Here is a 15,383-nt window from a genome sequence, read left to right as displayed (position 1 = left end):
ATGGAAAATATGTACAGGGCTCCTTCAAAAAAAAAATATGTACAGGCAGTCATCATTAATGGAAAGTTTAAATAAAATTTTGTATTAATTACATATTATCTTTTTGCTCAAAAAAAAAATCTTCCATCAATTATTATGCATTTATTATTTGATAAAACATTTATTTTACTATTTAAAATATATATATATATATATATATAGAAGATGTGCATCTATTAGTCGGACCAGGTCTTGGAAAAAGAAAAAAAACGTACTGGTCCGATGGTCGGACCATGGGTCCGATTGGTCGGACCCATGGTCCGACCATCGGACCGTATGTTTTTTTTTTTTTTTTTTTTTGCGATTTCAAAGAGAGGAAGAGAGAGTGGGGTCCGATGGTCGGACCATGGGGTCCGATGGGTCCGATTGGTCGGACCCCATCGGACCCCATGGTCCAACCATCGGACCTAGGGGGAAATTTTTTTTTTTTCTGTGATTTCAGACAGAGGAAGAGAGAGATATGGGGTTGAGTTATGAGAGGGGTATTTTTGGGTTTTAGAAAAAAGTGTCATATTTTTTTTAGTTTGAAATGTATTGGTTTAAGAATAAAATATTAAGATTTTTTAAGTATAGAAAATCAAATTTCCCTTGAAATTTTAGGAAATTTACGAAAAGGAATATGCAAGTTGTTTATTATTTGGATAATAGAATAGAATATTAATTTATTGAGAGTATTTAAAGAATACCATAGAAGCATCGAAGAGAGAGAATCTATGTTTGGCCATCGCTTTATTAAGAGATCACACTCACATCACCCAATCCTTGGTCTCGTATTTCAAAACCCAAATCCAAACTCAAAACTCACCTTCACTCGTCTCTGTATTACTACTTCAATTGATCTAATTCAGAACAAGAACCAAAAACCTTATCAAAATACCAAATCTTGAGATACCCAAAAGAGAGAAAAAGAGAAATAAACTATGGATTCAATGAAGTCCTTTAAGGGTTATGGTAAAGTAGATGAGCTCGAAGAGCAAGCATTCCGGAGAAAGACGCGTAAACGTATTATCATTATTATCGTCTCCATTGTAGTTCTACTAGCCATCGTCGTCGGTGCCGTTGCCGGAACAGTTATACATCGCCGGAATAGTTCTTCAACGAAGTCTCCTATTCCGGTTCCCGGCGCCGAGTTGACTCCTGCCGCTTCACTTAATACTCTATGTAGCGTGACTCAGTACCCGAGCTCGTGTTTATCTTCGCTTAAATCCTCCAATACTTCTGACCCGGAAGTCCTTTTCAAGCTATCTCTTGGGGTCGCCATGGGTGAGCTCATCAAGTTATCGAAGTACCCAAAAGAACTGATTTCTCAGGTAAACGACACCCGTGTGGTGACTGCTTTGAATATATGTACGGAGGTTTTAGAAGACGCGGTGGACCGGCTCAACGACTCTGTCTCGTCCATGGAGTTAGGAAAGGAGGAAAGAGTCTTGTCTTCGTCTAAGATCGACGACATCAAGACCTGGCTCAGTGCCACCATTACTGATCAGGAGACTTGTTTAGATGCGCTCGATGAACTGAACTCGACTTTGGCCCCGAAATTCAAGGCCCAAATGCAGAGTTCGACAGAGTTTGCGAGTAACAGTTTGGCCATTGTGGCCAAGATCTTGAGCGTGTTGGCCAAGCTCCACGTTCCGATTCACCGGAGGCTATTGAGTAACGACGAATTTCCGGATTGGGTAAGCGCCGGTGACCGGAGGCTGCTTCAGGACGGGAGCAATATGACTGTACATATCACGGTGGCCCAAGACGGAACAGGGGATGTGAAGACGATTGGCGAGGCGGTGGAAAGGGTGCCGAAGAAGAGTCTGACCAAGTTCATCATAAAAGTGAAGCAAGGTACTTATTTGGAGAATGTGGTAATGGATAAGCACAAGTGGAATGTGATGATGATTGGAGATGGTAAAGATAAGACTATTGTTTCTGGTAGCAAGAATTTTGTGGATGGCACTCCTACCTTCGCCACAGCCACTTTTGGTACTTATTCCTTTTCCCTTTTTTTAATTTATTATTCTTCTCTTAATGCTTGATTTTGCTTCATATGTTTTCTTATTATAAATTACAATTATAGGAAACTTAGATGCATACTAAGTGTATGAGGAACTCATTCATGTTAATATTCATTTACAATGTCTTACTCATGAACAGATTTATTATGAACCACCTTACTGACTCTAATTTTGTAAAACCATGTTCCGTATGAAGCCCCTTTTGATTTGGCATCTCTTGACTGTGTCAATAAGCTGAACCACATGGTTTATGCGCCACCATGTGAATTTGATTGCAGCTATAACCACAAATTATATGCCCTTTTACTGTTTTTTTCTCATGTAGTATGAGTCCTACAAGATATTTAGGAGTAACTTTTAGAAATTAGATTTGGGTTCTGTCTACATAGTGGATACCTACCATGTGCGCGTCTGAATTATGATTTAGACAATATCTCAACTTCCATATGCATTGGCCCCATTTGTGGATATGTATATAGGCCTTAGGTTTTGTATAGTTTGAATAGACTTTGATTTGGTGCAGCTACATATTGTTATAGGTTTCTTTCCCATTTCTAATTTGGTGCACTTGCTTGGTGTTGAGAGAAATCATCCGTATTAGCTGTCCACATTGTGGGGCTTACTTTAGTCCTTCTACATCCTTGCATAGCAGTTTTATCTTTGCTGAACTATAGAGGCATTTTGACATGCTAGAATGCCTTTGAGACAAGGCATGTGAAAGCATGTTCCACCTTTATTAGACAGCAATATATGCTATGGCCTACAACACACTTCAAAATGCAAAATTAGTGGCCTAATTTGTGTCCTTTTCCCCTCCACTCCAAAAACACTTGTTATGTCTCTACTCATTAAGAAAAACAGGTGTACAGATGTTAAAATCTTATTCACTAGACCAATGGTTTGCAGTTGAAACTTCTTGTAATATCACTTCATCACTATGCATAAGAATTTGATCGTATAACTGACTTTGCTTTCACTTACTAGTATGATTGTACTTGCTTTCATTGTTCTCAACATAACATTGACTTGTTGAAATGTGGAAAACCAGCTGTTGCGGGTAAAGGTTTCATAGCAAAAGACATGGGCTTCATCAACACAGCAGGGCCACAAAAGCACCAGGCTGTGGCATTTCGATCACAGTCAGACTTCTCTGTCTACTACCGATGCTCGTTTGATGCATTCCAAGACACTCTCTATCCACACTCAAACCGCCAATTCTACCGGGATTGTGATGTCACAGGCACAATAGACTTCATCTTTGGCAATGCTGCTGTTGTCTTCCAAAAGTGCAACATTCAGCCCCGCCAGCCTCTCCGCAACCAATTTAACACCATCACAGCACAAGGAAAGAAAGACCCTAATCAGAACACTGGCATTTCAATCCAAAAGTGCAGTATTACTTCAAAGGATAGTAATCTCACTGCTCTAACATACCTTGGGAGGCCATGGAAGGAGTTCTCAACAACAGTTATCATGCAGTCAGATATTGGGTCGTTTTTGCACCAATTGGGCTGGAAAGAATGGGTCAATAACGTTGACCCCCCAACAACAATATTTTATGGTGAGTACCAAAACTCTGGGCCTGGTGCAAACGTGGCTGGAAGAGTCCAGTGGGCTGGTTATAAGCCCGCTTTGACAGAAGATGAGGCTGCCAGATTCTCTGTGGGATCATTTATCCAAGGTCCTGATTGGTTACCAGATGCTGATGTTGAATTTGAATCAACCTTATGATCTTAAATAGGCTTTTACTCCAAAATACGTAATATCAAATGTTTGAAAAATCTAAGATTAGCCTTATTTTTTCTTTTCCCCCTTGTCCACTAAACAAATGCTACGATTTTTCTTTAGCATGGATGAATATAGTGCTCATATTCCACATCTGTTTGCTTTCACCACTTTTTCCCTTATCTCTTGTCTTGCTTAATTATATAGTGTTTTAACTTGAGAAAACATTCTTTTCTTGTACTTTGTAAAAAAAAATTATGTCAAAAGTGCTAATTAGGCACGCATTAGTCATAAACAACCAGTTAAAGTAGTTTGGTCTTTTGGACGATAGAGATGGATTGTCAATTGTGCATTTCTTTATTTTTCTTTCTTTTGAAGAATAGAAATAAATGAAGAATAAAACCAATATCTAAAGAGATTACTTTGCCGACAACAACATTTTCTGTAAAAAAAAAAATACACTAGAAAACAAATGATGACTAATATATACAGCAAGGCCAGCAACATGAAATCAACTCTTATTTGTCATCATTTCTTTTTCCCCAATATATCTTTAATATTCATAATACTATCATTCATGGGGGGCTTGAATGACAAGGACCACAATTTCTTATTTAAAATTTGTGACTTTTTTCTTTCAATAACATATAAAGTAAGAGAGTAAGTTTTCATAAGAACTTAAATGGTCTTAAAACATATTTAAACTGAATCAATTATTTGAAGGCAATGCCAGTACTCGTATATTTATGACATATGGAGTGGATTTTGTTTTCAGGGATAATGTGCAGATGAATTATAAATACAAGAATATTTTAGGGAAAACTGTTAGAGAAATTGAAAGATATTTATTATAATCAAAGAAACGCAGGATGTGATGTGCACATACAACAAAATTCTCCATCCTTGTTTAGTTTAGGTTCACAATTTTATAAACAATATCATGTTTTCAGGTGTAAAATATTGCAAATAAAATATCAAGAGACTTGGATCCTCTTTCTCCTAGTTTTGTCCTTAGTCATCCGACTCATCAACCACATGCCATGAAAGTGTTGTATTATCCATCTTATTAAAATAATTATGTCATGTTACTGTGATATTATTATTACTATCACATGGTGAAGTCTGTGGTGTTCATTTTTATCAAAAGATCCACCAAACAAGATCATGCTACAGGTTAAAAAAGGCCAAGTTTTTTTAGTATATAAATTCTGACGACGCCCATAATTATAATTATGCTAGTTTTAATAGTTAAGATAATACAACATTTTTCTTTTAATTTTATTTTTCTATGGGAAGAAATTGAATTTAGCTTTTGGATTTGGTAAAAGCTTTTAAACTAGGAAATGGGTAAAGCCAAAGCTATAATAAGAATTGACCTTTGACTAGCGGTAGCAATTCGTGTTTGTAGGTAGTGCTGTAAATATGGATTGGTTCTCACACAACACGAGTTAGGAAGATACAAAAAAATATGAGTTTGGACATGATACGGCACGATGCTATAAATTGGCATGACATGACACAAAAAATATGTGCTTAAGAACGACACGGCACAAGAAAATATTAAAAAACACTAAAATTTCTTATTAATAATAAATATGTATTTATCATTATAAATAAATTAAAATAATAATAAAACTTAAATATAATACTAAATTATTATAATTTTATAATTAAAATTATTAAAACATGTAAAATTAAAATTATATATCAATTTTATTTACCCGAAATTAACTCTGGTAATATGGACCTCAATGTTTGACACGTGGTAAGAAAGAAGGGAAATTTACATGGTATACTAACTTTTGCTATTTTTTTACAAAAATACTGCCAGGCGGTATTTTTTACTTTTTTACTGTATTTTTTTATAAGTTTCATACTGCAGTATACTGTATTAAGTTTTCACCGGTGTTTTACTAGTGTTTTACTAGTGTTCTACTGTTGTTTTGAGTTAAACTGCTTTGTGTTTTACTGGTGTTTTATAAAAACACAGTATTTTTGAAAAAAATTCGTGTGACAGTATTTTTGTAAAAGTTAACCCAAATTCCAGTATTTTTGTAAGTTTCCTAAGAAAGAAAACATCCTGGAGTTGACTAGTTTCGAGTCATAGTAGTCAACGTGGGAGGGATCCCTAGCCCTGTGCCCAGAGTTAATTTTGGAAACTCGGAAATAGGTGTTTGGATCCTGCCAAGTGGTTTTCAATTCACAATCTTTCAATATTTTGAACCAAAAAGACAAGAAGAATCCAAGTCCAAGGCCTAGAAACTGAAAAGAGATTAAACATCACCCTAGAAATCAACTTGGGCGCTTAGAGGGTTTTCACCCAGCGCCCAAGTTGACATTCGAACTAGTATTTCAGTTTTTAGGCCCGTCTTAGTGCAAATAGCTCAAACTTTGTACATAGACATGAATAAGACATATCACGAACATGTTTGAGGCATCAAAATCAGAATCGAAATATTTTTCTTTTGGAGCACCCCGAGCGCCTGGTGCCCGGGCAACCTAGTGATGCACCCAGCGCCCTAATTGACATATTGTCAACCTGGGGAGCTTCCAACCCCAATATTAAAGAAATATCTTGAGCATTTGATTCTTCTCCATCCAAAATGAAGAATCAATTGCTTTTAGGGAAGAAACAAATAAACTTAGAGGCCAAAACTGGGACCCACCGCCCAGGTTGACACTGCATTGGGCCAAGCGCCTAGGTTGACATATTGTCAACTTATATCATTTCCAACAACAGATCAGAAGAAGTCTTCTGGGCATACACTACAAAAAATAGCTACCTTTAACAACAATTTTTTAGTCACTACATAAATGTTTTGTGACTAAATGTGACTTTTAGTCACAACAAAAAGTTAGTTGTGACTAAAACATAGTATTTAGATGCAAGTTGTCACTAATTTAATATTAGTCATAATAAATATTGTGACTAAAAATACATTTAGTCATAACAAATTGTGATTTTTGTGATGAATAACTTTAGCTAAGGACCTTTTAGTCACAAAATAGGAATACTGATTTATAATTAGTCTCAACTATTTTACTTTTAGTCACACTTTTTATTGTGACTAAAAGTAATATTTTTTGTAATGATATTCTCCGTTTTCGTTAATAATTAAGATTTTGGTGCTTTCAGGGAACAAATAGAGTCACCCAAGAGCTAAAATTGGGACCAAGCACCAAGGTTGACATTTTGTCAATATGGGCCATTTCCAAGTAGTTTCTCCAAGAAGTCTTTCGATCATATTCTCCGTTTCACAAATAATTGAGATACGAGTATTTCTGGGAATCATTCAGAACCATTTAGGGGCAAAAAGCTGGACCCAGCGCCGAGGTTGACATTTTGTCAACCTGGGCTATTTCCAATCAATTTTTCCAAAAAGTGTTTTAGGCATTTTTTTTCCAAAAAGTTTTTCCGAAATAACGAAGATATTAATGATCTCAGGGAGCAAATTAGATCTTCTATGGGTTAAAACATGGACCCAGCGCCTAGGTTGACATGGGCACAATACCTTACGTCGAAGTTGACATGCAACCCGGTTCACATATTTTTTCTCCTCAAACACGAATTTTGTTCCGGGCATTCATCTTATTTTGGTCAAAAAAGGGGTAGGAGACCTTGTTCGCAATCTCAAATGTCGTAGAAGTATTAAAACAAGGCCCAAGAAGTCCCCCGAGAAGCACTCAACGCCCAAGTTGATGTATGGCCTTGTGCGCTGAGTTTTGCTTATCATATTTTGATTATGTCTCGAGCATGTGACTATTTTTTCATTGTAAAATTTGAATTCACACTTTGATATTTCACCCAGTCAATAAGGCTGAGTATTGGCAAAATCGAAAAGTTTCGAGTCAACTTTATTCCACCAAAAAGCGACATCTCCAATAACAGGTGAACAACTTTAATAGAACTAAAAAATTAGCTAAGTGATGTCAACATATCTCTTAGGAATCAAAAAATACAAGTCAGGGATGTTTTTTCACTTACCCAGCATCCAGGTTGACGTCATAATGTCAACTTGGACGATGGATTCTGAACAACCTTCAGTAATACAGTCATAATCATAACTCACTCAATATTGAGACGATTGACACGATTCAACGTGCATTTTAAATCTCTTTCAAGTCATGTTACACACTCATATCACAATTATGACGATTTTAAGTCCAAAATTTGTGTCCAAGATAAGTGTAACTTTTTTTGCTAATTACTCAAAAATAATCCAACGAACGTGATTCAAGCTTTGAAAATTGACAATTTTCATCAAGAGTCAGTTCATACCATTAGATCATCATCAATGACCAGGATCATCCTAAAGTAATTTTTTCATATTTTATTAATATTTTAATAGACATCCTTCCCTGTAATAGGAGAGCTCCACTAGTTTATTTTTTTTCTTCATATTTTTCACAATCTTCTAAGTCCACATAAGGTCAGGGCATCTTTGTTTACTTTCTCTTTCTAGTAGTTAGAGCTATTGCCTTTATAAATTTCTTGTAATTCTCGTGAGTAATAAAATCTCGAAGTAGACGTAACTCTATTATTGTTGTGACATGGGGAGTGAACTATTATAAATCTCTTATGTCTTTCTACTTATTTGCTTAAATTTATTTCTCTTATTGCCAATCTAATGAACGAGTATTAGTCAAATTTCTTTGTCAGCAAATTTATTTATAAAGTGATAAAATTTGAGTATATATAAATGAATATTCAAACTATGATAATGCTAATATTTTTTGTATGCTATTATCTATTAAATATTGTTAAAAGAATATAATATTACTGAAGTTATACAATATGCATTTAGTTTAGTGATTGTAAGAAAAAAAAATATAAAAAAGTAAAGTACGAATTCGAGTCTTGATATGAAAATAGGTTGATATGAGCAAAATACGGTACGAATTTGATAACAACACAAAAATATTGGATTTACGAGGCGTGTTGGGTTTACCCTTTAAAAATATTGGCCTAAAATGACATAACCCGTATTTTAAAAAGTATGGACAAATATGGGTCGGACTAGCACGACATGCTCAAATTTACAGCATTATTCATGGGTTGTGTTTGTGTCGTGTCGAGACTTAAGTATAACAAGCAATGTCACACTCAAAATTGACTCATTTATTAAAAATGAATCGTGTTAAAAACTAAAATCCAAATCCGACCCAGCCCAACTCGTTTATAAAGAGGTTGATATGACCCTACCCGTAAAAGTTTACCAAACAAAATGGATTTATTTTAAATTTACTCATTTTTATGTGTTTTTTTTTTCATAATTCTAAAAACATTATATAAAAGATTCAAATAACTATAAAATTGGGAAAAAAAAGGTAACAAAAACATTATATAAATTTTTTTTTTTCCTAAAAATATGGGTAACTATCTGTTTTTTTTTAAAGCAAATGGGTAACTATCTATTAATAACAAAATTTATTGTCAATAAACAGTAATAACAAAATCCAACATACTTTGAGATTCTCCGACATTATCTTACAAGTTAGCAGCCTTTTATGGTTAGGGTAAGTACATAAAAATTTCTATAAAAAAAAGTACATAAAAATTAATTATTTATCAGAAAAATAATAGGAAGGGTTTTGGGGTGATAAAAGTTTGACGAATCACGCACGGTTGTGGTGAGTGAATACAAATGCGAGCAGTTCTTATTCTGTGGGCGCCTCCAGGAAGATGTACACACAGAAACGTGGCCAATCGAACAACCAAAGCTTAGAGTCAACATCGAAGAAAGAGCCCTGGGTCTTGCCCTTAATGTTTTAATCACGTAATAATATTATTCGATATTCGAAATATAAATCTTTTTTTCTTTTCCTTTTTTCGAGTCCTCAGAAAAAAAAAAAAAACGCCGCTTGGAACATAAAAGGCGAGACACGACACGATGCGGAAATTCGCAGCTGGCAGGCTTAAAAACGCTCTCACCCGTTATCTTAATAACCATACCAATCTTTCTTCTTCTCAATCACGCTTTCTCTCATCCAAAACTGTACTTGATTCTGCTACTTCCATGGCTGACCCTTCTTCCTCTCCTGTCACTCTCCAAACTATCAATCCCAAGGTTTGTTCTTAACCCTTTGATCGCTTTTGTGTTTTTCAATTGTTTGATTACACCCAGTTGACCTTTTTAATGGATCATTGTTTTCTAGTTGATGTTTCTCCATGTGGTTTTGTTTTAATTTTTCTTAAATCATCTGTTATTTGTAGGATTTCGTTTGATTCTTTTGTACATTAAAAAATAAATAAATAGAGAAGAATAGTTTTTTATGTCCTTAAATGATCCTTCCTAGATTTATTGAATCAAATTATAATTGAAAAAAATAAAAAGTAGAACTTTGGATTTAATAGTTCCAATGTCGTGATGGGTTTACTTGATGTTGTTTTTGTTGGGTATTGCGTCCTTTTAGTTATCTCTATTGTGTTCTTAGGTCATAAATCATAATGAAAAGATCCTTGTATTGATTTTGCTCCATGAAAAAACATTTTATTTTAAGTGGAAAGGCATCTCTTTTCTAGTTGGGCTACTGTTATTGTATACTTGCTTTACCTTTGTAGAGTAAGATTGCGTAGTTTCTTTTGATTCCACAGAAGCCCTCGAATTGTTTGGTGCTAGTTATATGATACCATGAACTGAAATAATCTATTGGTAAAGACAAAAGTGAAAATAAATAAATTTTTAATACATCGCCTAAACATATGGAAGTCTTGCTGTGTGAAAAGGGTTAATTATTATAATTAACAGATACTCTCTGATGCTCCTCTATATATTTATTAAGGTGCTGTTAAAATTTGTTGTTAGCAGTTTTGAATGGCCACATTCTAGAGGTTCTGAGAAAGTTATATGCTCCTGATTAACTCGTTACCTTCTTACTTGTTTTTAGGTTCTGAAATGTGAGTATGCTGTTCGAGGTGAAATTGTCAACATTGCCCAGGTACAACTCTATATACCTCGGAACTTGCGAAAAATTGTTTTGTGTGATATTATTATAGTTGCATCATATGTGGAACACCCTGAAAGAGACGAGTTGTTGAATACCCTTCAACTTAATGTCTCAATTTGCCTGACACTTTTATTTTTCAGAGGCTGCAACAAGAATTACTGGACAAGCCTGGTACTCTTCCATTTGACGAGGTATGTTTTTCTTATTTAACAATTTTTAAGTGCTCCATTTCAATACCTTAATTAAACCGCAATTTTATTTAATGAACATATAGGCAAACTAAATTATGTGATTACAGGGGAAGATTTTACTAAAAGTTTGAGAAATAGTATCTAAATTATATCAAACAATTGTTCTCTTCTGTAGTGTTGACCAGATGTGTGCATTTGAGCTATTAATGCAGTCTCAGTGACTGACTTCCTCTTGTATTGTGCAGATACTTTATTGCAATATTGGAAATCCCCAGTCTCTTGGCCAGCACCCGATAACATTTTTCCGAGAGGTTGGTTTTCTTTGAATTGAATTCAGTAATCAACATTATAAGTTGCTTAATATTTTTTATTATTCTTGTAAACTTGCTAGGTTCTTGCGCTATGTGATTATCCATCCATTTTGGACAAAAGTGAAACACAGGGCTTGTTCAGGTATTGAAAAATGTTCTTATATCAGCATCTATAGTTTGAAACGAATTAGAATAGTTGGGGGCTGACTTTTTTGATGACTGATGACATTAAGTTTTTCTTAATATGATTTTCAAGCAGCTGTAGTACACTAGTCATATGTTTCTATTCTCGATAAAGAGAACTAATAAATGGTTTATCGTGTATAAATCTGATACGTTTCTTATTAGTTAGAATCATCTTATCTTACTACACAGAAATATATGGCTATGTTTACTCTACTATTCCAAACATTCGAGAAAATTGGGCTCTCAAATTATCGAGACTACTCTCAAGAGTTCTTCCATAGCCCCTAAAAATCTCCTCCTTCCAAATATAAAGCTATGTTTACAGTAATGCCTGCCTAAACAACATCTTACTTAAACTAACCCAATACAGCCTAAAGTCTTAAAGAAAATTACAAATTTACAACTGTACAATAAATATTAAATGTCTTTGAGAAAATCCTAGTCAAGCATACTTGGCTTTCCTTCTACGGTACACAAATCTGACAAGGGGCTTATCGAAATCTCTAATACCACCGATATCTTCACAATTCAAATTAAATTGCCAAAAAAAATAGCATCTGCTAATTCTTGTGCAATTAGAAGATTTCTTTCTTTAATTCTCCTTGTGACCTATTACAGTGCAGATTCCATTGAGCGAGCTTGGAAAATTCTAGATCAAATTCCAGGAAGAGCCACTGGTGCTTATAGTCACAGTCAGGTAACATTAACCAGCTATGCCTCTGTGTCAAGAACCTTATAATAAAAGCATCTTATATGTTCTATATCTTATATTTCTCCCTCCCAATGTCAGGGTATCAAGGGTCTACGTGATGCAATTGCTGCTGGAATTGAAGCTCGCGATGGTTGTCCTGCTGATCCAAATGATATTTTCTTAACTGACGGTGCAAGCCCTGCGGTAATTTTCAACTTCTCATATTTGCAGTTATTTTATGTTATTATGTTTGAAGCAATTGAAGCTTCCCACATCAAAACATGTGCTAATCTTTTTTTTTTTTTAACTTATTTCCGTGCATACCAGGTCCATATGATGATGCAATTGCTGATTTCGTCAGAGAAAGACGGAATTCTTTGCCCCATTCCTCAGTACCCTTTATACTCTGCCTCAATCGCCCTTCATGGTGGCACTTTGGTACGTTCTTATTGAAACATAGGAAAATACTTTAGAAACTTCAGTGTAATTTTCAGTTGATTGTTCTCTTGTAAATAGCTTCCAACTTTGCTGGCAAGCTGAGTTAATTAATTCTCTGGAATATCCTGTACAATGGCGTGATTAATGATCAATGTGGTTGAGTTTGGAAGTTGGATAATAAGGTTCGGGATATCACTTGATGATTTTGTTGCTACGGTTTGACCATCTAAAATGTTTGGCCTTACTTTTACAGGTTCCTTATTATCTTGACGAGGCATCTGGGTGGGGACTAGAGACTTCTGAGCTTAAGAAACAACTAGAGGACGCCAAATCCAAAGGCATCAGTGTCCGGGCCTTGGTTGTTATAAATCCAGGCAACCCAACTGGTCAGGTATGCGAGGATTAGACTCATTGGCTTTTCTGAACGTTTTTGTGCAAACTGGATTTTTTCAATTTGGTGCTTGTCTAGCTGTCTTTACTCTTGGGGTCGACATTCAATTGATATTTTGAGGTTTTGCTTGTAGGTTCTTGCTGAAGGCAACCAGCGGGACATTGTGGAATTCTGCAAGAAAGAAGGTCTAGTCCTGCTGGCAGATGAGGTAGGTGGAGTTTAGATATATAAAACCAAAATTGTCTTATGTGTTATAATTTTCAGTTTATTTGATTTCATTATTCAGTTCTGTAGAACAAATGTATAATACTGTGGCTACTTTGTGGCCTGTGACACTGTCTGGTGAACATATTACAGGTATATCAGGAAAACGTTTATGTTCCCGACAAAAAGTTTCACTCTTTCAAAAAAGTTTCCCGGTCCATGGGATATGGAGAGGCAGATATTTCTCTGGTGTCCTTCCAGTCAGTCTCTAAGGGTTAGTTAACGAGTTCAATGGTGTTAAAACTTAAAACTGATAGCTTATGCAATTAACAAGCTTTGCTGAAATATTGATTATTTATTTATTCAGGATACTATGGGGAGTGTGGAAAGAGAGGAGGCTACATGGAAGTTACAGGATTTAGTGCTGACATAAGGGAACAAATATACAAAATGGCATCCGTAAATCTTTGCTCTAATATTTCTGGTCAAATTCTTGCAAGCCTCGTAATGAGTCCACCCAAGGTTAACATTTCTCTTGTTCTTTCTATTTAAACTCTTATATGTGAGACAGCACAACTTTTGGTAAACCGTATGAATAGTAAGAATTAAAGGCGGCTTAGGCCAGTCAGAAGTTTCTAGTCCACATATTAGTCATATGAATTGCTTTTGATTTTTGCTGTTGTGAAATGTATGGTTGTAAACAAAGATAACAATTTAACACAAGTTTCTCCATAATGTAGTCAATATGGAGATTGATTTTAAAATACTTTTTATGCAGGTTGGAGATGAATCGTACGATTCATACCGTGGCGAGAGAGATGGCATTTTATCATCCCTTGCAAGGCGAGCGAAGGTTAGTATAGTACGCTTGTATCGATCAATTTAAGTTACATGTTGCATGCTTCTAAGGCTTTTGATTTTCGTTTGTAAAACATAATTGTGACTTCCTTGTGGTATAAACAGACACTGGAAGATGCATTGAACAGCTTAGAAGGCATAACATGCAACAAAGCAGAAGGTGCGATGTATCTCTTTCCCCAGATCAACTTGCCCCAGAAGGCAATTGAAGCTGCAAAGGCTGCAAAAACAGTACCTGATACATTCTATTGCCGTCAACTGCTCAATGCCACCGGAATAGTAGTTGTTCCTGGTTCTGGCTTCGGGCAGGTTAGTGTTGTAATTATATTGTCAGCCGAAAATGACATTCCTTTTTCGTATTTAGATTTGACAGTTTTAACATGGTTTGTCTTTGTTTATTTACTTAAACAGGTCCCAGGCACTTGGCATTTTAGATGCACAATACTCCCTCAAGAGGACAAGATTCCGGCCATAGTGACCCGGTTGACTGACTTCCACAAGAAATTCATGGACGAGTACCGTGATTGAATGAAAATGCTATCGAGTGGATACGGAGATAATAGCGGGAATAATAAGGTAGGTTTGCCTTTCATTATGCAGAAAGAAGCTTTGTAATGGGGAAACAAACATTATAGACAGCACCATTCCGTTGTCTTTGGAATATAATCACCTCGGTATTGTTTGATTGATTATTGGACAATACTTGAGGATGATTATCATTCGTTTCATTTTTCTTGGCTTTCTCTGTTTACATAATAATTTAAACAGCTACTAGTACTATCTAACTATTATATTATTGAAATATGATTGGAAGGAAAGTTCTTTTGTCCTTTTTTCAAACCTTGTCATGAAGATTTACCTCAGTTCCCCTTGCACTAAAATTAATTGAACGTGTTCTGGATTCACCTTCCCTGTACACGCAAAACAATATTGAATCTATAAATAGAAAATCAAAATCTAAGAGAAGAGCTCTGTTTTTCTTTTCTTTTTTTTTTTTCCTGATCTGAAACAATCGCATTTATTCAAAACCCCTCTATTGTGTATCAATTTACTGTCATAGTGTCTTGTGGAAAACAAGACTCAAATAAGTTGCATAAATTACAAGCATTTACATCAAAACCTCAAATGGAAAATCATTTTCTAATTTTCGTCGGTGCATATTTGGCATAGATTAATTAGATGGCACTTGTTGTAATGTAGTGAAACCTCACACGTTATTGTGAGCCACTAGGCTAATTATCCAACATAGCTTTATTTATAATTAGATCTTACTTTAGAAAGGATCTGACACTATTGGATAACTATCCCACCGGTTTGGCCTTTTATATCCAACATTTTCAATCAATCTCTAATCAACAGGCAAACTATTCTGTCTATTTACCATTCATCAAAATC

The 15,383-nt window shown here is 35.2% G+C and overlaps 2 protein-coding genes across 3 annotated transcripts; both read left to right on the top strand.

Moving 5' to 3' along the window:
• The first annotated feature begins 627 nt into the window (after nucleotides 1-627).
• LOC115707182 (pectinesterase 3) lies at nucleotides 628-3,923 on the top strand. The gene is made up of 2 exons (XM_030635060.2): nucleotides 628-2,013; nucleotides 3,094-3,923. The coding sequence occupies exons 1-2, from the start codon at nucleotides 960-962 to the stop codon at nucleotides 3,774-3,776; spliced, it is 1,737 nt and encodes a 578-aa protein (XP_030490920.2). The 5' UTR covers nucleotides 628-959; the 3' UTR covers nucleotides 3,777-3,923.
• Nucleotides 3,924-9,289: 5,366 nt separating this feature from the next.
• Nucleotides 9,290-14,828, top strand: LOC115707183 (alanine aminotransferase 2). Of its 2 annotated transcripts, XM_030635061.2 has the most exons (15): nucleotides 9,290-9,838; nucleotides 10,659-10,709; nucleotides 10,859-10,909; nucleotides 11,155-11,220; nucleotides 11,301-11,362; nucleotides 12,025-12,103; nucleotides 12,197-12,301; nucleotides 12,425-12,535; nucleotides 12,789-12,926; nucleotides 13,060-13,134; nucleotides 13,284-13,404; nucleotides 13,498-13,652; nucleotides 13,909-13,983; nucleotides 14,094-14,297; nucleotides 14,400-14,828. In XM_030635061.2, exons 1-15 carry the CDS (start codon nucleotides 9,662-9,664, stop codon nucleotides 14,514-14,516), a joined length of 1,587 nt encoding a protein of 528 aa, XP_030490921.1. In that variant the 5' UTR covers nucleotides 9,290-9,661; the 3' UTR covers nucleotides 14,517-14,828. The 2 variants fall into 2 exon arrangements, with proteins under 2 accessions (XP_030490921.1, XP_060972247.1); XM_061116264.1 differs by having other exon boundaries at nucleotides 14,094-14,828.
• Nucleotides 14,829-15,383: the final 555 nt, after the last annotated feature.

This window comes from Cannabis sativa, chromosome 1 (assembly GCF_029168945.1).
Source record: "Cannabis sativa cultivar Pink pepper isolate KNU-18-1 chromosome 1, ASM2916894v1, whole genome shotgun sequence".
NCBI classification, from domain to species: domain Eukaryota; kingdom Viridiplantae; phylum Streptophyta; class Magnoliopsida; order Rosales; family Cannabaceae; genus Cannabis; species Cannabis sativa.
The sequence above is the reverse complement of the archived record's forward strand: the minus strand, read 5'-3'. Positions and strand labels throughout refer to the sequence as shown.